At 39.6% G+C, this 24,584-nt stretch overlaps 1 protein-coding gene across 2 annotated transcripts in view; it reads right to left on the reverse strand.

Annotated features, from left to right (window-relative positions):
• Positions 1 to 894: 894 nt before the first annotated feature.
• Positions 895 to 24,584, reverse strand: part of LOC132706107 (serine protease filzig) — a 65,259-nt gene continuing 41,569 nt past the window's right edge. Inside the window, exons 5-15 of one of the 2 annotated variants that reach the window (XM_060677217.1) lie at positions 20,100 to 20,282; positions 19,846 to 20,053; positions 18,143 to 19,793; positions 12,153 to 12,283; positions 9,044 to 9,426; positions 7,643 to 7,784; positions 6,995 to 7,104; positions 3,989 to 4,143; positions 3,666 to 3,934; positions 3,462 to 3,613; positions 895 to 1,338 (exon numbers count right to left, since the gene is read on the reverse strand). In XM_060677217.1, coding sequence (XP_060533200.1) covers positions 1,123 to 1,338; positions 3,462 to 3,613; positions 3,666 to 3,934; positions 3,989 to 4,143; positions 6,995 to 7,104; positions 7,643 to 7,784; positions 9,044 to 9,426; positions 12,153 to 12,283; positions 18,143 to 19,793; positions 19,846 to 20,053; positions 20,100 to 20,282 — 3,600 coding nt within the window. In that variant the 3' untranslated portion in view covers positions 895 to 1,122. The remainder of the gene's footprint in view (positions 1,339 to 3,461; positions 3,614 to 3,665; positions 3,935 to 3,988; positions 4,144 to 6,994; positions 7,105 to 7,642; positions 7,785 to 9,043; positions 9,427 to 12,152; positions 12,284 to 18,142; positions 19,794 to 19,845; positions 20,054 to 20,099; positions 20,283 to 24,584) is intronic. The other variant, XM_060677218.1, reaches the window with a different exon arrangement.

Genomic DNA, 24,584 nt, shown 5'->3' on the forward strand with positions numbered 1-24,584 from the left:
CACATACGCTGCCCGGGATATTTGAAAAAATCCATATTGAAATCATTTCGGGGGCTAAGACGCCATGATGTCATGGTTTCAGAAAAAACTTATTTTCTCGAAAACCATTTACTATTTTCAAAAAATTCTTGAACCAGAACGTGTGGAAAATCCAGGGAAATAACCTCTACTTCGAACAATGATTGTATCATATACAAGGTGTGTCGTTTATGGGCAAAAAATTTAAAATATACTAAAAATTTCCGTTTTTGTGGCTAAATTATTGGCGATAAATGAAAAAGCGGGAAAGATGGGATAGTTTTATTTGAACAGTATAGTAAACCGTGTCGTGAGAGTTTCAGGTTCCATCAATTATATAGGGCGAGAGATATTTGAAAAAATATCATTCGATAACGCTATTATTTGTGCAAATTTTGATATTTACAGATATTTGCTGTAACTTTGAGGTTCGACGAGATTTGAAGGACATTTTAAACAGGGTGCATGCACAATTAAATTACATCGATTTTGCGAAGGTTCCATAATGGTCCGCAGGAGCACGATAGAAAAACAATGCGTCCCTTTACCACACGAAACCGCGAAGCAATTTACTTTTCAAATAAAAAGCTGCTTCGCGCTACGCGCTACGAACTTGCCCCGCCCAGTAACAATTTTTCGAAAGCAATCTTGTTTTATAATAGGGTAAGGCAAGGTAAAAGTCCAGGACAGCGAGGCTCGATAGGGATAGTGAGAAGCGGATTGTTGGCCTGTTGTAGCGTAAAAAAACCCAAAAAAAGTAATAATAAATAATATCATGACTGACTTGCCACTTTCAAAAATCGTCTCTGTCGCATTTATTTAGGGAATGGATTATTTAAGACACACAATTAATGTAGATAAACTTGTTATAACGTTTATTAAAATATTTTTAATTTACACTTAAATCGTAATTAAAAAAAATATTAACGTTTTTACATGAAGAAAATATACAATCAGTTGAGCATTATTATCGAATTACCATTAGAAAGATCACACGTTTAGCTGTCACGTTTATAAATAATAAGTCTATGTACAAAGATAACGTCTACGAATCTAAATAAGTGAGATTGAAATTCACGTAGATGAAAAATAAAACGTAGGCATTTAAGTAGATCGCTGAATTCGGTTGTTATACTCTCTGTCCATCCTTTTAAGCTCTCCGAGGGGCTTGCTAAGTACGAATTCGATCCATTCGACGTCTGGGGCCACGTAGCCCCCAATTTGGCCTTGCTGTTTGCAACCGGTGTCCCAAGTGTATATCCCGCTAAGGGTGTAGCGACCGGAATCATCTGCGCAAGCTAAAGCGCTTCCGTAATCCACCTAGATGTTCGATGCAGAGATTAATAAGCAGCTCAGAAGATGCAAAACGCATTTTTTTTTTAATTTATTGCTTTTTACTGGCCTGGTCGTCCATTTTCTTTTAATGTATGAATAGATTCATAGAATTACCCACAGTGTAGAGTATTATATTATATATTATTATAATATTATAACGCGAATATAGGAGAAAATAGGAGAGAGAGAGAGAGAGAGAACTCACTCGTTAGTGTTTTCAACAAATGCAAATATTTCAGAAGGAAAATCTGCGAAGTTGTTGGGTGTGGTCCTGAATGATAGGTATTCTTGCTTATTTAGTAAAGCGCCTCTTCAGTGTCAACTTTTTGTTTCGATTATTGAAAAATTTAATCGGAAAGGATTATTTCGTCTCGACCTAGTATGCTCTTTTTCATTCAATTTTGTCATATGCTGTTATACTGAGGGGAAACTCAATCGATTCCATTCCGTATGCAAAAAAGAGCGATCAGAATTATATCCAACGCAGGATATAGAGACCGCTGTTTCATAACTCAAGAAATATGTTTTCACTTCACTCAGATACGCAAAAATACCCCACCACTTCCTGTACAAATTTGCTTCGAACTGGGAAGTTTTTTTTTCATTTTTATTCCTGTTTGTTTTTATATGTTGTGTGGCTACGTTGTTATACCTATTATTACTGTAGATTTTATCTGATCGTATGTGTATATATACATACTTCTTGGATTATTTGAGCAGTTGAATATAAAATTTTGCATTATAAACACTGTTTATTATTATTAATTATTAATTAGATATAATGTTCGAATACATGGAGAATATTTTCACTGAAACAACTATAATCACTGGAGTTGTCTTTTTTTTTCTCTCTTCTGTACTTGGACGTCCTGTAAACATACTATGTCAAATAAAAAAATATATCTGTATATTCCGAGTAAAATCAAAATGTGTTATAATGAAATAATATTGCAAACTTGGGATGCCACCAATTTCTTTCGTATTGCTTGTTTTAAGTATAAACGATATTTTCACATTTTCCCAGAATTTAGGGAAAGATATGGCTTTTTTGGTATAATAGGAAATTTTGGCTTTTATATATTACGTATTCAAGTGCACTACTGGTAGCTGACGTTAACAATTTTAAAGTGTATATAATTTTTTTTACTCTATTGTTTAATATCAAAAAAAGAATCATATATTCCTTTTTTAGTTTAAGTGGATTCATCCTTTTATGAATTACGTATTTGGTAGAAGTTGGAAATATTTTTTAAAATCCGTTTTTTTTGACGAATGTAAACCCAAACTGCTTTTTTGAACTTGACCGATTCGTGCAGATAAATAATTCATTGCATGTCAAATGGGGAACGTTTCGTGCAATTTTCTTTTAAGAAACGCAAAAAAACAGCGAAAAATATACCACTTTTTTTTTCATTTCATTTCATTTTTAACAAAGCATTGTATGTAAAGGTGGTGTTGATGTCATTTTCAAGCAAACTGTAAATGACATTAAAAAAAGTGGGTGAAAAATAGTTTTATCTTGTGGTTGATGAAACAGCCGACTCATGTAGGAGATATATTGCGGAGGCGTTGATTGGACTCTTAGGGGAAACCAACTAACCCAATGATCATGATAGATCCAATTTAATTGTATCCAAACAATTGGAAAAACCAACAATTTAAGTATAAAGTGAAAACATACTAGATGCTTCCACTTATTATTAATGTTGACGACAACTCCAGTGATTCTAGTAGTTTAATAATAATGAACATTGTTTATAAGCAACAAAGAAAGATGTTCCTGAGAACTCCAACCTCTACTCGCCTTAAATTTATCATTTCCATAGATTTCAGCACAAACCTGTTTTGCTTTGACAGATACAATTTCGCAGGCTTTCACTTTTTATTTTTTCTTTCTCCACTCTCACTATTTTCTAATTTTTCGAATTTTTGTTTTATCATTGGTATGATGTGTTTTCTTCTTTAATACGTATGAAGTTTGTTAAACCAACAACTAAACAGTTGGGGGAATCCCCTACCATCAATTTCGGTTTACCCACACTAAACACAATGCAATTGAAAGCTTAAAGTTCACACAACAGTTCACTTGGTATGAGCTATATACTCACTCTGCACTGATCGACGTCTGAGAAGCCACATAATGTGTTGGGATTGTAATGAGCCACCGAATCCGGGAAATACTTTCCCAACATTTCCCTGCATTGGCGATTGTCCATCACGTTCAGCTCAATCCTGTGCATTATGGCGCCTCTGGCGTGAACTGCAACATCAAGAATCACCATACCTCCAGATCATCGGAAGTAGACACTCACGTTGAAGTATCCTCTTGCCCCATCCAGTTACTATGCAATTTTGAGTGGGTATTTGATTCGGTGCGGGCAAACACAACTCTCCGATGTTCTTCGTGAATCTCAAATCCTCGTCCAAAACCAGCACGGCCATGTCGTTCTCCATGGAGCCTTCTCGATAAAATGGGTGCCTTAAAATGGCGCTCACCTTCACTATTTGGAACGGCAAAGGTTCCTCGTCGATGCCCAGCTTCCATTCCCCTCCCTTAATCAGAACGTCCGACGTTTCTAACCTAAAATTGATGGATAAGAATCGTTACGTTGGGAAAACAGTCGCCACCCTTTACCCTTGAACGCAATGGGCAGCAGTTAGTACTGCGTTTCGTCTAATGATAACCCCACCGCACAGTAAACTCCTGTTGCTTTGCCTCAAGATCATCGCTTGCCACGGAATTTCGGCAAAGTTGGCATCTATTTGGCTACGGCCCGACGGACTAGTGTTCTACAGGATGTAAGATAATACAAAGTGAGCAAAAATAAATGATAAAAACATGTATAATTTTTAATGTTTTCCATTTTATTGCCAGAGACACAATCCGGCACGTGATTATAATATGTATAATTTAAATAATATAATACGAAATAAATATAATTTATGTAAAATTGCTTTTTACAATAATTATGTCAAAACATTCAAACAATACAGACAACGTCAATTAAGGTTAAAGGATTTTTTTGAGGACATCATTAGTCAATGAACTATCATTTTCCTTATTATTTACAATTTTGAACGTAATGTTTGTAATTTTTAATTATGATTTCAATTGAAGCTTGGTCCCAAAATTTTATTGAACGTACCAAGTTTGTTAGTATAACATTCATTTTTATAGCCTTGAGCTACTCTGGAACTTTTCCAAAGTCCACGTTTTTTTAATTCACTACTGGTACTATTGGTACTTTTGCGATGGGATTCGTTCCTACCATTGAAAAATAGTACAGTTTTTAGACTTGATATATTTTCGAGATAGATTAATAAATAGTCTGGAATTGCGTAATAGTATAATCATTTACCTTGAAAGTAAAGTAATATATTGAGGTCTTCATCAAAATTTCTTTCTATTGTCCTGGTCTTCCGTGTGACACTATTCCGGTCCTCAAAATGTTTAATTACATTTTTAATTGAATATACAGCGAAAACTCCCTATATCGAAACTCTGTATAACGTAACGTATTACGAACAAAATTTGTTGTACTATTAGGTCTCCATACAAAGCTATGTATTAATCCTCTCTGTATAACGAATTTCTCACTCTCTATACCGAAAGAAAAAAGGGCACATAGGGTAACAAATTAAGGAATGTAGGCCGACTTGAAATTAATTGAGTCTCTTACCTTTTCAAAATTTCTTACCCTAATAATCTAATTACAGAGAACCTGGTCGTCCTAAGTGTTTTTCTCCTAATAAGCGAGTATGTTAATGCCTTTATCGGTATGTATAAAAGCACACCGTTGTTTCAATCAGTTCTAATTTGACTTAGTGAATGCGGCGAGCATGGCGAGTAAGCGAGAAATTTTATCTCTAGATGAGAAAAGAAAAGTTGAGTGGCACGTCGATACGGATTTACACCGTCGGCTGTATCCACGGAAGAGCAGAAGTGCAAAGAAAAAATCATTCAGGCTGAAGCGGCAGGCAGTTCTTGTAAAAAACTAAGAAAGCAAAATTTGAAGATTTGAATCGGGCAATGTTGCAGTGGCTCCAACAGCAACTTCTTAAAAATGTACCACTCTCTGGACCTATCGTAAAACTAAAAATAGAAAAGTTTGCTGAGCAGCTTGTCATTATCGATTTCAAGGCTTCGGAAGGATGATTGGGGAAGTTCAAATAGGGATATGGCATAAATTATGGACAGATAAGTGGCGAAGCACGTGATGTTGACAGAAACGTCACTAACGATTGGCCGGAGAAGACGTGGCTAAAACTAGCAGAAAAGTACTCTGCTGACGACATTTTAAATGCTGAGGAAACTGGTATTTGTTACAAAATGATGACAGATAAAACTCTTAAATTTCGAAGCGAAAAGTGTGTGCGTGGAAAACTTTCTCAAGAACGTATAACAGTGTTAGTAGCTGCCAATAGGAGTGGGAAAGAAAAAAGAAAGCTAGTCGTGATTGAAAATTCAACTTACCCACGATGTTTTAAGAACATCAAGCATTTGCCGGTCACTTACAAGGCAAACAAGACATCGCAAATTTTTGAAGAGGAGATACGGAAATGGGATGCAGAATTAAAGGGGAGGAAAATATTACTTCTGTTAGATAACTGCCATGCACATCCCCATATTCCAGATCTGCGGAATATTGAATTGGCATTTTTTCCAGCCAAAACAAGTGAATTTCAGCCGATGGACCAGAGCGTAGTAAAAAGTCTTAAGAGTCGATACAGGAAAAACATTTGAATGGAAATGATCGAGTCCGAAGAGAAATTTTCCATTAATATGTTAGATGCAGTCAACTTTATTAGTAAAACTTTCAGCAGAAACAATTCAAAACTCCTATCGTCATGTAGGATTTATTACCGAGACAGATTGCGAACAGGACTTGGAAGATGATGAGCCACTAAGCAGTTTCAAACAACAATTATGTTTACAAGTGAGGAGTTGCAATATTTTATGGTGATAGATCAGAATTTGCCTACAACAGCAGACTTGACAAAGGAAGCGTGTATTTATCGATGTTATTTTTTAACCCATGCAACATTATTTCCGTTTGAATAATATAATTTTATTATTTGGCGTCTTTCTTCCTCTGTATAACCCATTTGAAATATCTTTAGTCGTCAAACGTAGAACACTGTTAAAACAAATGCAAACATAGATAACATCAAGCCAAACTTAACAGAAATCGAATGATAAGTATTTTTAAACTGAAATATCTCGAAAACGGCTGAATCAAATGCCAGTAAAGTATACGTTTTTGAAATCAGGAGACAAAGATCTACGCTTTGAGCTAATAATATGTAGCGCATTCCTTAAAAAAAAAAAAATAATGTTGCTGTCATTTTGTTTTTTCTGACATTTGAATATGATAATAGTATTTGTATTTACACTTTTTTTTCTATCTTTCAAAATTAAACCTCTAGGTGGGTGTCCAAAATATAATGTATAACCCAGTGTTAGAATCACTTTTTTTTTGCAATAAGGATTGACTACCATTTTGACCAGTTTAATCACAAAATTAATATCACTTTTTGCAGTAAATGTGTCTTTCCGTGGACTTCTGTCGAAGAAGCTCGCAAAGTTTTCAATTTTATGGTTTTTCGCTTTCAACATTCAACTAGACTTAGCATCACTTACATAATTTCTCTTGCCGCAGGTCGAATCTTCGTTCGTCTGTCTTTTGGGCCTACGATTTGCTTCGAGGCCCCTGGTTTGCGAATTGGACCTCGACACCCTTCCGTACTGAGCTGAAATATCAAAGTACGGAGTTAATTAAAAACTTTATGGTAATTTGCGCGTAAATAAAAAGTAATTGTTAATTTATTGTCCGTCTTCTTTATATTTATTGCCGCTTGTGACATTTCAAGGTCAATCGTCACATTGCAGTAACGCGCGATGTAATTATTTTATAGATTGTTATTAAAAAAAAAACTAGCGTCCTTTCGTTGAGTTTCTCACGATCACATTTGGCGACAGGTTCGTTAAGGGATAAGTAACGCAGGGTAGAAAACTCAAATCATGTTCATATTTTTATTTAAAAAATTTCTCGTAAAAAGATACAATACAATAATAACTACTGCGACAATTATTATTTTAGAGGAAACACTTTCGTGGCAGCACACATACAGGACATTTTTTTAAATACCAACTAAACGGAAAATTAAAAACATCAACAATAACAACGTAATGGCACATTAAGTTAAGAATGAGTGCCTCGCATAATGAGTATTATTTCGCTTATCCTAAAACGAGTCTACGCCCGTCAATCTTTCTTCTACTTAGTACCTTTGTATTGACCGATCGAATCGTCTTCCTTGTATTGTCCGTCGTCCACCCCGTCGACCAAATTGGCGGACGGCCAGGGATCAACGTAATTTGGATCCCTGCAGCACTTTCCGATTATGCCCGAGTCTGTGTCTCTGCAAACCTGAATCGCAAAAAAAAAACACGTTAGCCCATAATCTTTTCGGAGAAGTGAATGTTCCTGTCGCCTTAATGCTCCTTGCAAGTTTATATTTTATTATAAGTAACAGATCAGAGTATCTGAAGTTTAAGTTTAGGGTTCTATAAATAATCGCAATTTAGAAATTCTTCAACCACGATATTTGCCATACTGTGTGAAAAATTAAAATAATTCAAAACCGATGGAAATTTGGAACTAGAAATGTTATATGCAAACGAACAATTGTCAGAATTATTAAAGGCGAGGTTAATTGATTCATCGGTTTTAAGTCACTATGATTTTTGTGACCCTATACTAACAACAACAACTAACTAGAAAACTAGCCCCCATTCAAAGAGTTTTCCCTTACAACGTCTATAAGTTGTACAATGGAGTTCCCGAAACGTCTCTATAGACAATACCTTTTTCTTTGTAGCGGCAGCAGTTTCTTATTAGTTTTTTTTTTGTTTGTCATTTTCATTCATTCATTAAAGATCGGATTTAATGCGCAACTACCAATTCGAACATTACTTTCATTGTCTGGAAGTTGAACTTGAACAATTCCCCTTTTCTAAGCATAAGACTAGCAAAGTTCTGTGTATCTTTCTGTATTGCTTTGTTGTAAAATACATATTTCCATTATTGTTGTTACTACATTCAATTAGATGACAAAAAATGAGAGAATTAACCTTTTTAAATGCATTTAGAAAAATGCTGGTAATATCTTCTCTACTTTATTTTTTTAATTTTTTCTCAATACCATAAAAAAGGAAAAATGTTAACTTTATACAAGTTCTTGACAATTTTATTGCATGTACAAAAGTTTTCTAAACTGATATTTTACTTGTTACAAATAAAATTTGTTATTGCTTTTTTAAAATCAGTACAACGCCAGCTTAAATGGCAACTGCAAGCTGGAGTCAATAACAATTTCAAGCCATTTCTAACAAAATAAAGAAAAGGAAGTGTCCATGTCACTTAAAAGCAAACGCTTAAAACGGAAGATTTTATATTATTATTGTAATATTATTATTCTAAGATACTGAGCTGTTGTAAGTTACAATTTCGTAATCAAAGACAAATTCCAAAGTAAAGAAACACCACGTAGCTCAGATATGCGAAAGAATGGACTAAAAGATTTTTTTTACCATTTAGTAAATTAGTTCTTCCTAATGGTTTTTGCTTTATTTCCCCACGGGTTGTTTCGAATGACAAAAAAACAACATTCACGGTTTTGCACTCACCGTGGTTGGTGCCCGTAGCAACTCTTGTTCCCTGGTCAAAACGACGGGCACAGGACTGACTACACCCTCGGCAGTGCAGTAAATCTCCTGGACGCATTTCAGAGCTGCGGCGCATCCATTAGGGATCAGGGTCTCGTCGATCTCAGACTGAGACTGGTATTCTCCTGGACTGGGGGGCTTCCTAGTACTACCCGGACGATTTGGCGGAATGCCCGGAGTGGGCGAGCCTCCGCCGTTACATTTTGATGGTCCGGTGTAGTTTCCGGTGAATTTGCATATGGTGTAACTTCCGTCTGGAGCCGGTGGTGATACAATCACCTGGGTGTTCTCGGTGTTCTCGGGATTACGGTCGGGCGTGACCACGTTGTTGTTTATCGTCGACCCTGTAAACCGTAGTGGTTTTGAAATTTAGGTTTCGCCTATCAGAATGCCCTTGTTTGACCATTATTCACTAGGGAGCGGAAAAAAATCGACATGTGCGTAATACCTACACTATATGGTATTCCTGGTAAACGCAAAAGGTTCTTTGTTAAACTAATAAAATGATAATATTTATTATTATTATTATTATTATTATTATTATTATTATTATTATTATTATTATTATTATAGCTTTATTGCTCAACAAACAATCCATTTATAGAGCAATGTATAGTAACAAAAAAAAAAAGAAACAGTATGTAATATAATGTAGCCTAATCTATTCCAGTGAGTAGTTCGGGCAGATTGACAAAGTGAGCTGCGAAGAAATTAGATCTTGATTCGAGGTAGCGACGACTAGACATCAAACATATATTTCTCAATCCACAGTCGATCAATCAATCAAGTCCACAGTTAAATATGTCACACACGTCCGAAACACAATTACAATTGGAACATGCTGTATTTATAGGCAAATTTTTTAATAGGTTTCTTCTTGCCCGAACACAATGAAAGGTGTCATTATTGCCCGAATTGAGCCGTGGTACACGAACATCTAACTACTCTTCCATTCCAGGCTATTCATATTAAATTTTTCCAAGTAAAAATAGTAATTTATGCGTCTCGGTGGATACGCGCCTTCTGTTTTGAACAACAGATACTTCAAAAACTATTTTCTGTGCACCATCGACCGCTCAACTATGACAAGAGTTAACCGGATTCTACACTACCGAGGTGTATTCAAATTTAGATCGGACATAGCTGAAATACAGGGCCTTCAAAGCATCAATGTCAGTAAAAGAATTGAAGTTGCGTACTGTAAAACCATAATTACGGTTAGCCTCAGGTATAGTGCACGTTATGTGGTTCGCGAATGTAAGTCTTTGATCGAAATGCACGCCCAGATCTTTAGTATCTGTAATACGTCGGAGAACAATATTTGACATTCTATATTGAAAATCAATAGCTTCTTCCTTACGAGTGAAGCTGAGAACTTCACATTTATCTACGTTAAGACTCAATTCATTTAAGATACACCAGTCAACGAGTATATATGATATAGCAAACAGAAACAGGTAGTTTATAGGAGCGGCAATTTTTAGTATCTTTTATATCGTCTACTTGTGTCTGTCTGTCCTCATGTCGCCGAGCTTTCGGGAGTTCACATTTGTTTTGCACAACTTGTTGCATAATTGTACGTGCAAACCATATTGTTACGTTACTATTTAAAAAACTTACTAATGTTTCACCAATCATGAAACAATATTTGAAATTTAATTCACTCATTGATATCAAATGTTAATGTTACGAAAGGCACGAGCGTTAGCCTTCTCGGTATCACTACTGACCATAGATTGAATTGGTCTGTTAATAATAACTCCATTTTTAAATCATTGTCCTCTGTTTATACTGAGAACCCTTAAGCAATCTCTTAACACTCAAGTTATGGGAAGTGCAATTGCACTCCAAATTGCAATATTGGGTCACCATATGGGGCCAAAAAAAGCTCTGCTAATTCTTCTTGGTTTGGACTGTAGAGAATCCTGTAGAACACATTTTCGCAGTATTCGTATTATGACTTTCCCTAATCGAAATTCACTCCAAGAAATCAAGCTTTTCTGTTCAGTCTAACACACATTCCTACGCAACGCATAATGTGCAACAGCTAATTGCGTACTTTTTGGAAAACTTCCGGATTCCTCCTGCATCGGTTTTTGCTTAGTCGAAATTGCTGACGTTTCGCCAATCATAGTGTTGGCTTCTTCAGAGCTTGACTAAAACTGGCTCGCATTTTACTCTGTGCTTTTATATTGTCTGAGGGTGGCGGAGCTAAATGACCTTCTCAGATGATCGATTCTCATATTGGTGAGAGGTGAAACGTCAGTCGCGGTTAAGATTGTTAGATTGCTATAGATTTTGTATAAACTCTCGTAGTTTTCGTTGGTAGAAGATGCAGGAATTTCAGTTTTATCGAATAAAATTTTATGTCCGGTTTCGTGATTGCGTTTGTTAAACCTAGTTGATATTTTTCGTCCGGTCTCTCCAATATATTCTTCGCCGCATATGCCTGAAATGTTGTAAACTCCTGGCATCTCGGCTGGTGTTTCGTCTCGTAAAAAGTATTGAAACAGCCTGTGGCAGTTTCTTTGAAAAATTAATGGCGTTCTAATAAATCAATTAGAAATTCTGTAAACTTGAACTTTTACAATCAATTACTTTGTAATAGAAAAGGCCTCGGTAACGATTGTTTTGACTATTTTGACAGTTCTGATGACTACAAGATTTCAAATCTTAAACCTGTGTAAGAGTTCTACTTTTACAGATTCTTAACTGTGTTCTACTTTTATTCATATATTGTTTTATTATCCTGTTTTTTTTTTAACTTGCTACACATACAGTTTGTGTGGGTAAATAATTAAGCCGAAACCTAAACCTATCCAGGGTATTCCATTAAAAAAATGCACCTTTCATCTTTTTTTGCCTAGTAGGCAAATCGTTCGTTTTGACCAGCCCTGTATGATAATATTAAGAAATTAGATTACTATGTAATTGATCGAAAAATAAAGAAAATAATTAATTTCTCGAAAATCATTAAGGATGTAACGATATACACGGCGTCCCATTTTAAATTTCAATGTTGATGGTACTCTATGTGAATGTGAATCAAAAACGGTAATTAAGGACTTACCGGACCCTTCGTATGGAGGCTTTTTGTTGAGGTAGTCGCTTTCGATGTTGGTGCCGCTGTCATAGCCGGGTGTGTCGAACGGGGGTGTCGGTTTCGGATAGACATACCCTCCAGACGGCGGCGCTGTAGTTCTAAAAGTTGTTTTGCCATTCGTTACGGATTGATCGTTAGTGGATGGTGGAGATGGTGTTTGTGGATATTCGCATGCATTGGTGATCTGTGAGTAGACTTGACCAGATTTGCATTTGGGGGACGGCTCACATCGTCCCGATGCTCCGTGTGTCGTTCCCGGGGGACACCTGGGTGTTTGGCAAGCGCCCGAGGGACCGGGACTTTGCCCGGGTGGACACCGGCCGGGTTTCCGCGTGCTGGGAACTTCGTCAAAGGGTACGGTGGGCTGTGGGTAATGATAACCGGTAACCGGACTCGAAGGTGGGCTAGGTGAAGGCCTGTAGGTAGTTGGAGGTCGACAACCGGCAGAGGTTAAGACTTGATTCGGGGGACACGCTTTCGTCGACGGTCTATAGGTAGTCGGGGGTAATGGGGTGGAGCTTCGGTATTGTTTTTCGCATTCCCCGGTAGCGGTGTTATACTTTCGACCAAAGGGGCACTGTTTAATTTGGGAATCTGGGGGATAGTCGCAACCAAATCCGGATAATTTCGGTATCTGGCCCCGCGGGCATTTTTGCGTACTTTTGCATTCGTTGGTAACGGGGTCCAACTTGAAACCGAATTCGCAGATTTTGTTTGGTGGCGTGGGATAGATGTATCCCGGTTTGGTTGAAGGAGGGACGGCAGTCGTGGGAGATCTTTCGCACTGTCCGGTAAAACGATTCCACCGGGTCCCACCAGAACATTGAGGCGGTGTACTCGATGTGACAATGTCACATTCGCCCGTAATTTCATTCAGACGTTCACCGTAATCGCACTTTCGTGGAAATGGCGTGGTCGGCGTGGGTTGTTTCGAAGTGGATGGTGGAGGGACGCTTTCGCAGATACCGGTGTTGACGTTGAATCGTTCTCCGTAATTGCATATCTTTGGACGCCCAGTGGGTGGACGCGTAGGGGTAGGGAACGGCGTAGAGGGTTTAGGATATTCGTACCCAGTAGACGGCGGCTTGTGAACTGTTTCGCACTGGCCAGTTACCGGATTCAGTTGAGTACCGAAGGGGCAGGGTTTGGAAGTTGAAACTCGGGAGTACTCACAACCGTACCCTGAGGGAGACCGAGCTTGACCTGGAGGACAACTCTGTGGAACCGGAGTAGTTAATATGGAACGAATTTCGCACTGGCCAGTACTTTGATTCAACACTTTTCCGGGTGCGCACTGCTTTCTAGTAGGTGTAGGGAACGGAACCGTTGGTGTTGGGTACGTAAACCCTGAGTCTGGGGTTGGCCTTGAAACAGTTTCGCACTCATTCGAAACTAAATTCAAAATTTCTCCGAACGAACACCTTTTTGGAGTAGGTCTTGGATAAGATGGTGTTGAAGTAGTTGGTACTGTAATTGTTTCGCATTCACCGCTGGCAGGATTCAGCTGTTGTCCAAACGGACATCGCTTTGGAGTGGGAGTAGGTCGAACACACTCTCCAGTGAATACATTCAACTGGGTTCCAAACGGACAGGACTTTGGAGTAGTCGACGGTGGGGTTGGTCTTGAAATACTTTCGCATTCATTCGTAACAGGATTCAAAATTTGTCCGTACAAGCAACTCTTTGCAGTCGGCCTAGGATAAGATGGTGTTGAAGTAGATGGTACTCTGACAGGTTCGCATTCACCACTGGCAGGATTCAGCTGTTGTCCAAACGGACATCGCTTTGGGGTGGGAGTAGGTCGAACACACTCGCCAGTAAATATGTTCAATTGTGTTCCAAACGGACAGGACTTTGGAGTAGTGGGTGGTGGGGTTGGCCTTGAAACACTTTCGCATTCCTTAGTAACAGGATTCAAAATTTCTCCGAACGAACACCTTTTTGGAGTAGGTCTAGGGTAGGATGGTGTTGAAGTAGATGGTACTCTGATAGGTTCGCATTCACCACTAGCAGTGTTCAGCTGTTGTCCAAATGAGCAAACCTTTGGAGTGGAAATAGGTCGAACACACTCCCCAGTGAATACATTCAACTGGGTTCCAAATGGACATGATTTTGGAGTAGTCGATGGTGGGGTTGGTCTTGAAACACTTTCGCATTCATTCGTAACAGGATTCAAAATTTTTCCGTACAAGCAACTCTTTGGAGTCGGCCTAGGATAAGATGGTGTTGAAGTAGATGGTACTCTGGCAGGTTCGCATTCGCCACTGGCAGGATTCAGCTGTTGTCCAAATGAGCAAACCTTTGGGGTGGGAGTAGGTCGTACACACTCCCCAGTGAATACATTCAACTGGGTTCCAAATGGACATGATTTTGGAGTAGTCGATGGTGGGGTTGGTCTTGAAACACTTTCGCATTCATTCGTAACAGGATTCAAAATTTTTCCGTACAAGCAACTCTTTGGAGTCGGCCTAGGATAAGATGGTGTTGAAGTAGATGGTACTCTGGCAGGTTCGCATTCGCCACTGGCAGGATTCAGCTGTTGTCCAAATGAGCAAACCTTTGGGGTGGGAATAGGTCGTACACACTCCCGAGTGAATACATTCAACTGGGTCCCAAATGGACAGGACTTTGGAGTAGTCGATGGTGGGGTTGGTCTTGAAACACTTTCGCATTCATTCGTAACAGGATTCAAAATTTGTCCGTACAAGCAACTCTTTGGAGTCGGCCTAGGATAAGATGGTGTTGAAGTAGATGGTACTCTGGCAGGTTCGCATTCGCCACTGGCAGGATTCAGCTGTTGTCCAAATGAGCAAACCTTTGGGGTGGGAATAGGTCGTACACACTCCCGAGTGAATACATTCAACTGAGTCCCAAATGGACAGGACTTTGGAGTAGTCGATGGTGGGGTTGGTCTTGAAACACTTTCGCATTCATTCGTAACAGGATTCAAAATTTGTCCGTACAAGCAACTCTTTGGAGTCGGCCTAGGATAAGATGGTGTTGAAGTAGATGGTACTCTGGCAGGTTCGCATTCGCCACTGGCAGGATTCAGCTGTTGTCCAAATGAGCAAACCTTTGGGGTGGGAGTAGGTCGTACACACTCCCCAGTGAATACATTCAACTGGGTTCCAAATGGACATGATTTTGGAGTAGTCGATGGTGAGGTTGGCCTTGAAACACTTTCGCATTCCTTAGTAACAGGATTCAAAATTTCTCGGAACGAACACCCTTTTGGAGTAGGTCTAGGGTAGGATGGTGTTGAAGTAGATGGTACTCTGATAGGTTCGCATTCACCACTAGCAGCATTCAGCTGTTGTCCAAATGAGCAAACCTTTGGGGTGGGAATAGGTCGTACACACTCCCCAGTGAATACATTCAACTGGGTTCCAAATGGACATGATTTTGGAGTAGTCGATGGTGGGGTTGGTCTTGAAACACTTTCGCATTCATTCGTAACAGGATTCAAAATTTCTCCGTACAAGCAATTCTTTGGAGTCGGTCTAGGATAAGATGGTGTTGAAGTAGATGGCACTCTGATAGATTCGCATTCACCACTGGCAGGATTCAGCTGTTGTCCAAACGGACATCGCTTTGGGGTGGGAGTAGGTCGAACACACTCGCCAGTAAATACGTTCAATTGTGTTCCAAACGGACAGGACTTTGGAGTAGTGGATGGTGGGGTTGGCCTTGAAACACTTTCGCATTCCTTAGTAACAGGATTCAAAATTTCTCCGAACGAACACCCTTTTGGAGTAGGTCTAGGGTAGGATGGTGTTGAAGTAGATGGTACTCTGATAGGTTCGCATTCACCACTAGCAGCATTCAGCTGTTGTCCAAATGAGCAAACCTTTGGGGTGGGAATAGGTCGTACACACTCCCCAGTGAATACATTCAACTGGGTTCCAAATGGACATGATTTTGGAGTAGTCGATGGTGGGGTGGGTCTTGAAACACTTTCGCATTCGTTCGTAACGGGATTTAAAGTTTGCCCGTACAAGCAACTTTTCGGAGTAGGTCTAGGATAAGCTGGCGTCGACGTAGATGGAACTCCGGTTGTTTCGCATTGACCGGTAGCGGGATTCAGTTTGGTGCCGAAAGCACAATATTTAGGTGTCGTCCTCGGTGTTTCACATTGTCCAGTGAATACGTTTAACTGTTTACCAATCGGGCACTTTTCGGGCCCGTTTGTTGTTGGCCTCTCAAGTAATTCACAACGGTTTGTTTTTGGGTTAAAAGTACTGCCAATGCCGCACTTGGGTGGTTGCTTGGAAGTTGTAGGGGTTTCAAAGGGTATTGAAGGTGTAGGATATTTATAGCCATCCGTCGGTATCGGTCTAGTCGTGGTCGGTCTTTGGGTATTCGGAGCAATTGGTTCACACCGATTAGTCAATGAGTTCAATTTTAACCCAAAACCACAAGATCTGATAGTTGTCTGAGGCAATCGAGTGGGGGTCGGCCGTGGTGTTATTTTCTCGCAGAGGTTTGTGAACGAATTAAGAGTTTCGCCAAACAAGCATGGCTTTGTAGTTGTAGGGGTTTCGAACGGAACTGAAGGTGTCGGATACTTATAACCGACGGTAGTGGACGGTTTGCGAGTTGGTGTTGGTGGCTTCTGGCTACTTGGAATGGTCGGTTCGCATTGTTTTGTAAACGGATTGAATCTTGACCCAAAACTACATGATTGAGTAGTTATCTGTGCCCTCGGAGTAGTAGAGCTTGGAATGGGCCTAGGTGTAACCTTTTCGCACTGTTTCGTAAAAGGATTAAAAGTTTCCTCTGACGAGCAAGACTTCTGAATTAATTCACACTCATTGGTTCTCGGGTTAAATCTTTTGCCAAATTCGCAACCGGCTGGTCTTTGAGTTGTAGGTGTTTCGAATGGTACTGACGGGGTTGGATACTTGTAACCATTGGTGATTTCGGGTTTACGAGTAGTTCCCGGTGGTTTTTGAGTAGTTGGGCTGGTAGATTCGCATTTATTCGTGAATGGATTGAACCTCAAGCCGAAAGCACACGATCTCGTAGTCGGTTGAGATCTTGGAGTAGTAGAAGTTGGAATTGGTACTGTGGTTACCCTTTCGCATTGTTTCGTAAAAGGATTCAACTTTGTGCCCGGCCGGCACGTGGCCTTCTGAATTAGCTCGCACTGATTGGTGTTTGGGTTAAAACTTTTACCAAAACCACAACCGGATGGTTTTTGAGTGGTTGGCGTTTCGAACGGTACTGAAGGGGTCGAATACTTATACCCACCGGTGGTTCCAGGCGAACGACTAGGTAGGGGTGACGTTTGAGAGATAGATTCGCACTGATTTGTGAAATAGTTAAGTTTTTGACCGAAACCGCAGGTTTTCCTGGTCGTTGTGGAACCAACGGGTTCAGGGATTCTTTCACATTTTCCAGTACCAACGTTTAATCTTTCGCCAAAAGAGCAAATTGGTTTTGGTTTGACTGTCGTAGGGTAACCGGTGCTGGTGGAAATTTGTTCACAACGATTCGTATAGGGGTTCAATTTTTGCCCGTACTTACACGTCTGGGAGGTGTTCACGGTGGTCTTTTGAGTAGCGGGAGTATGTGGCTCACATTCGCCTGTAAATTGGTTAAGTTTATAACCGAAGGTGCACGTTTTTGGAGGTTTTGGGGTGGGTTTGTAAACAGCCTCGCATTGGTTGTTATTGACGTTAAAGCTAGTACCGAAGGGACATGCTCTGGAGGTGGGGAATGAGGGAGGAGGACTGGTGGCTTTTGAGGGGTAAAGGCAGGAGTTACCGGAAAGTATTTGGCCGGGTGCGCATGATGGCGCCGGTCGTAGGGTGGACGTGAATCCACTCGGTGGAGGTTTAGTATTAACTGGTCTACCGGGAGTGCTGGACTCAAATGGTGTGCGTGTGGTAGTGAATGGTGCGGGTGAAGGTTGACTGGTGAACGGTGTGGTTTCGGATGGCCTCGAGGGTACATACGTTTCGATTTTGGGTGGAAGATAGCCTCTCGGAGTCGTGGCCGTGGGTGGTGGAGAAGGTCTGGTTTGTAATACGCAAGATCCGGATGGACCGAGGTAACTTCCGGGTGGACATGTTGGTGCCGGGCGGATGCACTCTCCTGTCGGAGATTTTACCGTGCCGAGAGGACAGGGCTTAGGAGTTGGCGGGGGCTGCGGTCTTTCGCAGTTTCCGTTTGGCCCCAAGAAACTGCCAGGAGGACAGATTGGTCTTGGAGGTGGTGCCGGTGTAGTTTTCGGGCGCTGGCAACGTCCTGAAGCGGTTGGGAACGAGCCCGGAGGGCATGTCGGTCTCGGCGGGGGAGTTCTAATAGGTATACACTCTCCGTATGGACCCAACTGTTGTCCCGGACTGCAAGTTCTTGGCCTCGAGGTGGAGATATCGTAGCATTGTCCGTTCGGACCGAGCCTTTGACCCGCAGCACAATACGGTCTTCTGGTGGTCGGTGTGGGAGTAATAATTTCAATACACTCTCCGTAAGGGCCTCTTTTTTGTCCCGATCCGCAGGGTCTTGGAGTCGGCGGAGTGGGTGGAGGTGGAACATCTACACACTGCCCATAAGCACCTCTGGTTTGACCAGGTCCGCACGGTTTTGGAGTCGGAGGAGAGGGAAGATCTACACACTGTCCATAGGGACCTCTCCTTTGACCAGGTCCGCACGGTCTTGGAGTCGACGGAGTGGGTGGAGATGAAAGATCTACACACTGTCCATAGGGACCTATGGTTTGACCAGGTCCGCACGGTCGTGGAGTCGACGGAGTGGGTGGAGGTGGAAGATCTACACACTGTCCATAGGGGTCTCTGGTTTGACCAGGTCCACACGGTCTTGGAGTCGACGGAGTGGGTGGAGGTGGAAGATCTACACACTGTCCATAGGGACCTCTAGTTTGTCCAGGTCCGCACGGTCTTGGAGTCGACGGAGTGGGTGGAGTTGGAAGATCTACACACTGTCCATAAGGACCTCTAGTTTGTCCAGGTCCGCACGGTCTTGGAGTCGACGGAGTGGGTGGAGTTGGAAGATCTACACACTGTCCATAAGGACCTCTGGTTTGACCAGGTCCGCACGGTCTTGGAGTCGACGGAGTGGGTGGAGGTGGAAGATCTACACACTGTCCATAGGGACCTCTGGTTTGACCAGGTCCGCACGGTCTTGGAGTCGACGGAGTGGGTGGAGGTGGAAGATCTCCACACTGTCCATAGGGACCTCTAGTTTGTCCAGGTCCGCAAGGTTTGGAAGTCGGAGGAGGTGGAAGATATACACACTGTCCATATTCGCCTCTAGTTTGTCCAGGTTCGCAAGGTTTTGGAGTCGACGGAGTGGGTGGAGGTGGAAGATCTAAACACTGTCCATAAGGACCTCTGGTTTGTCCTGGCCCACAGGGTCTTGGAGTAGACGGAGTGGGTGGAGATGGAAGATCTACACATTGTCCATATGGTCCTATTCGTTGGTCCGGTCTACATGTTGAGCTTGGAATTAATTCGCAGCCTCCAGAGGGCGTGCTGCGACTTCCGGGAGGACAGGGTTTTTTTATATTTTCGCATTGACCGGATGGTGTGACGTAGTAACCTGGACCGCATGAAGGTTTCGGGGTTGTAGGGGTCGGTTTTTCCTCTAAAATGAAAATATATATGACGTTGGAAATGGATATATTGGTGATATCTACCATAAGGGGGCAGGTAAGCAGGTCCTTGGAGTGTGGACGCGAACCTAACGTTCGAGTCGAATTGTACGTTGGAATAATCAGGTGTACTGGAAAAGACGTTATTGCTGGCAGAAGCCGAAATGTCACGTATAGATTTCAGTGTGCTGGAAGCTGATTGTCCAATGAAATTCGGATTTGGTCTGACTCCCTCTTCCGAATTGGATATTACCTAAGTACCAGATGTTAGAGGAGACAAAATTTCGGTTTAAAATCACCTGTATCTGCCCTGGAGATAATCCAAAGCCGCCAGCAAATTTGAGGAACGATCCTTGAACGCTAGATTTTCCGGCAGTGTAAACCAGATCGTTTACGTTGGATGCGATGCTAGGTTTGCGCGAATTTGTCCCAAAACTGGATAATCGACAGCACACCTCATTTTCTGTATCGCACTTCCTTCCCTGGAACGAAGAATAGTCCGTTATTGATGATCGTAGGATGGTAAAGGAAGTGTTTATAGAACAAAATTCAATGCTTCACTTTATGTAAATCCATTTATGGATGATGAAAATTCTTCTAAGGGCGGGACGGTATACCGGCACAATTTCTCATAAACTGTCCACTTTTGTCGGAAACCTCTTACATTCTGTTTAATAAATGTCTAGGTCAAGGGACGTTTCCAAAAAGCTGGAAAGTGGCCAAGAAAGTCTGGTGATTATCGTCTTATCTCTCTCTTATGTCACTTTGCCAAGGTTTTTCAGGCTCCAATTTATTAACAGTTGTTTTCTCAGGTAAAGAATAACATCGTTCCAAATCAACATGATTTTCACAAAAAACGTTCAGTTCTTACAACAACCTTGCTACCATTCATCCATGACATCAATTACTCTTTAATATTTTTGTTTTCGATATTAGCCTTTATTTCCCGGTTTCTTTTCGTGCTTCTTTTGGCGATGATTTAAAAGTAAAAAAAGAGATTCATTCGCCTTTATGTGTATTAGTGCTTCAGAAGGAACTTGATAAATTTTCTGATTTTTGCCGAAACCAGAGATTATTCTTATATTTTTAAAAATGTCGATATATTCTATTTACAAGGAAGGAAAAGATGTTATAGATATTAACTAAATGCTTGATAAAAAAAACAGCTGAAAAGAGTTAAACAAGTAAAAGACTTTCTTGAATTGTTCTTGGCTCACAAACTTTGAGGCTCATATTGAAACTATTGTCAAAAAATGTTTGAGGAATCTGTTCCTAATTTTGAGAACTACCAAAGGATTCAACAATAATAATCGCATACCGTGAACCACAAATTTATACAGGCTGTTTCAAAATAAATGTTAAAAACTGTAATATATAATAATAATAATACTGTATAAGTAATTTAATAAAAACAAACAGTTGCTTTAAGATTACCACACACATGTTTATTGCTTTGACAATTGTTTCGGTACACTGTACCTTCTTCAGAAAGAATCTCTAAACTAACTATCACATTATTACAGACTGTAATCAACCCTGTGATAGTTAGTTTAAAAATTCTTTCTGAAGAAGGTACAGTGTATTTAACAATTAAGTTGAACCACAAAGCATTTGTTTTGCCTATATAAAAAACATTTAATTGATTATTATTCCATCAGATGTGTGAAAAATTTTTGATGCGCAGGTGTGGAATTAACATAATTTAAAAACAATTGCTTAGCAGTTTCGGGTTTTTATTACCCAATTTTGGAATATGATGATGCTGAATTATATTAATTTTTATAGGATAATAATAATAATAATAATAATAATAATGAATTTTTTGATTTGCCAGAAGGACGTCTGAAGAATTAGTAATTTGGACATGAATATTAACAAAAAGGAGGATGCTAGTTTATCCAAAAGATAACAAAGACAAAGACCAAAGAACATGTCGGACTAGACAAGCATAATAGATACGATTTAAGTTTGTTAAAAATTGGCCAATAGGGCTCTGTTGAGATTAAGAACTTTTTCCTTGCCGTAGATAAGGCAACGGTTCGGTGAAAGTAACGGCCAAATTTTAAATTCACGGGAAAAGTAAATAACATTAAATACCATAAATTAACTTATCTTAATTTTAATTATTACCATGACGCAGAAATATGGTCTTCTACTTGCAAATACATTTTCATTTATTCTACTACAATTTTTTGATTTTTTAGATAATATTAAAACGCAATTGGCAAAACCAAAATCCATCGGAAAACAAATAAAAACCAATAACAATTTTAAATTGTCCATCCTAACAATTTTTTAAACAACTAGATAGTAAGCTTTGCTCTATCGCTGACTCACAATTCATATTTGAGCCATGGCGGCTTCCTAGCTTTTAAACTTACGTCTTTAATGGGATCGCTCCATTAAGGAATAAGGTCACTGTGTCCAATATAGCCTGCGCTGGTAATAAGGCCCATACACCCATTTAAAAATAAAAAAAATTATAAGTATTATGGCGCCATATATGTGTTGTTCTGTTACCCAAATTAAACACAAACAAAAATTAGTTCTCGAAAAATATAGCTTCAAACATTGCATCAACAGGCAATCATTGCCAAAAAAGTGCAAGTGCAAGTTTATTCAGCAGCCAGAGTTGATGCGTTATTGGGATAAATTTCCATATAGAAAAATGAACAAAGAAAGATTTTCTGAAGTTTCTACGCCATCCATAATATTACGTATGCATACCCATTGTAATTTTTGGATGCATGATGATGCATGATGGGGCTCACTGAAGATGATCCGGAAGCTGTTATATGCCAGGAGTACAATGAAGAAGAGGAAGAATTAACCACATATTGTACAATAATAATACAATTCTAGCCTGTCAATATAAGGTAAAATACAAAAACAAAATGTAAACAGTATAAAGGTGTAAAAAAAAGTATTTTATAAATAAAACCGTAGTGAATAATAACAAATGTAAAGGTCAACAACACTAACACATTTCACTAACCCAAGGTTTTTAATTTAGTTTTTTTATTTTGATGGAACACTCGTCCACACTATAGAAACAATTTTCAATGAGCAACACTTTAGTATTTCTTTTGAATACCTCAAAAGCCATATGTTTGTACCTATCTGGCAGCATATTGTACAAATTAATGTTTAAAGAATTATTGTCTGATGTAACAAGTCTGTGCTTTGGAACTCTTATTAGATTTTTTGCACGTCTTGGATAACTATGAGACACACCTTCAAATATATTGGTAAGTTTGTGAGTTTCTAAAAGATTATGGAGAATATAGATACAGGGCAGTGTCATTATCTTATGTTTTTGAAAATATGGAGTACAGTGTATATTGTGCTTATCCCCGGCAAGAATTCTTATAGCCCTTTTCTGTATCCTAAATATTTGAACAGCCTCGACAGAGTTTCCCCATAATATTGCGCTTTATGACATGTGGGAATGAAATAGAGAATAATACACTGTCATTAGGGCATTATGGTCTAGGCTCTCCCTAATTTTTCTAAGGACGAATAAGCTGGAATATAGTTTTCCCTTAAGAAATGAAATATGATCTTTCCAGTTAAGTCTACTATCAAGTGTAATGCCAAGTAATTTAGCTGACTGTCGTTCGCCGTTGTTGTATTTATCTAGCGAAAAGAATATTGTTTGAGTTTGGTCCGTATTCAATTTCAAATAATTATTTTTATTTTTCGCATTGCTCTCCAGTTCCCCAATAATGTTGTCCAGGTCATTCCAATTCGGACCATATAAGGTAAAACAGGCATCGTCAGCAAATAAAGCACATTTGACAGAGCCCAAAAAACGGCATAGATCAGCAACATACACTATCAAAAATACAGGACCGAGTACGGACCCTTGGGGTCCCCACTAGAGACCTTTGCCTTAAGGGTTCCGTCGCGTAATCCATACCAAAACAGCTTCTGTTTAAGAAGATCATGCGAGATACAGTCGAACGCCTTGCTAAGGTCACACATTGTCAACCCAAGGCCCACCACCACATCTCCCACAACCTTACTTATCGCTTGTATGGTAGAGCACCCCTCTATAAATCCAAACTGCTGTAACTGAGTAGTTTATTTACTTAATTTCCATTACAGAAATAATTATTACCCTCCATGGTTGAAAATAAGACCCAGTAAAGAGATCGCATTTCAGTTTTTTTAAGGAAAAACTGTTTCATATTTTGTTACATTTTATTTTTCTATGTGTTCTTACAAGAGTACTGTTTTAAATAAAAATATCAGTTTGATGTTTTAATTTAAATAAATATTTTAATAAATAAATCTGCCCAAGCAAAACATAGAGTATTGCAAATATAGGGAACTTTTTTATTTTAATAACGAAATATCCGACGTCATTACCGAATAAATTAACGGGGCGGCCTCGAAGGTTACGAAAAAATATAAATAGAACATTCTCGAGAGAAGATCCGCAGCGCTATGTGGCAACCAAATAAATGCTAATAAAAACAATTAACAATTTTGAAATTCTGACCTTTTCGTACAACATAAATAACTCCGTTGTTTTTGCGAGGAGAAATCGGACTCCGAAATACCCAAAGTAAGCATCATCCGTATACATAACAACGACATACGGGAAATTTTCGAAAAAACATTTTTTTGTCCTTATTTTATCACATCACAGGAGGGTGTTTTAAAACAAATGCTTGGTTCGGGAGACATCGAGCTGCAAATATAGCGGAACTATATTTTTCTATTAAAAAAAAACAGTTGGAACAATAGAACATTACGGAAGTATTACTATTAAAAAATCG

Source organism: Cylas formicarius, unplaced genomic scaffold (assembly GCF_029955315.1).
Source record: "Cylas formicarius isolate icCylForm1 unplaced genomic scaffold, icCylForm1.1 PGA_scaffold_8__14_contigs__length_24414737, whole genome shotgun sequence".
NCBI classification, from domain to species: Eukaryota; Metazoa; Arthropoda; class Insecta; order Coleoptera; family Brentidae; genus Cylas; species Cylas formicarius.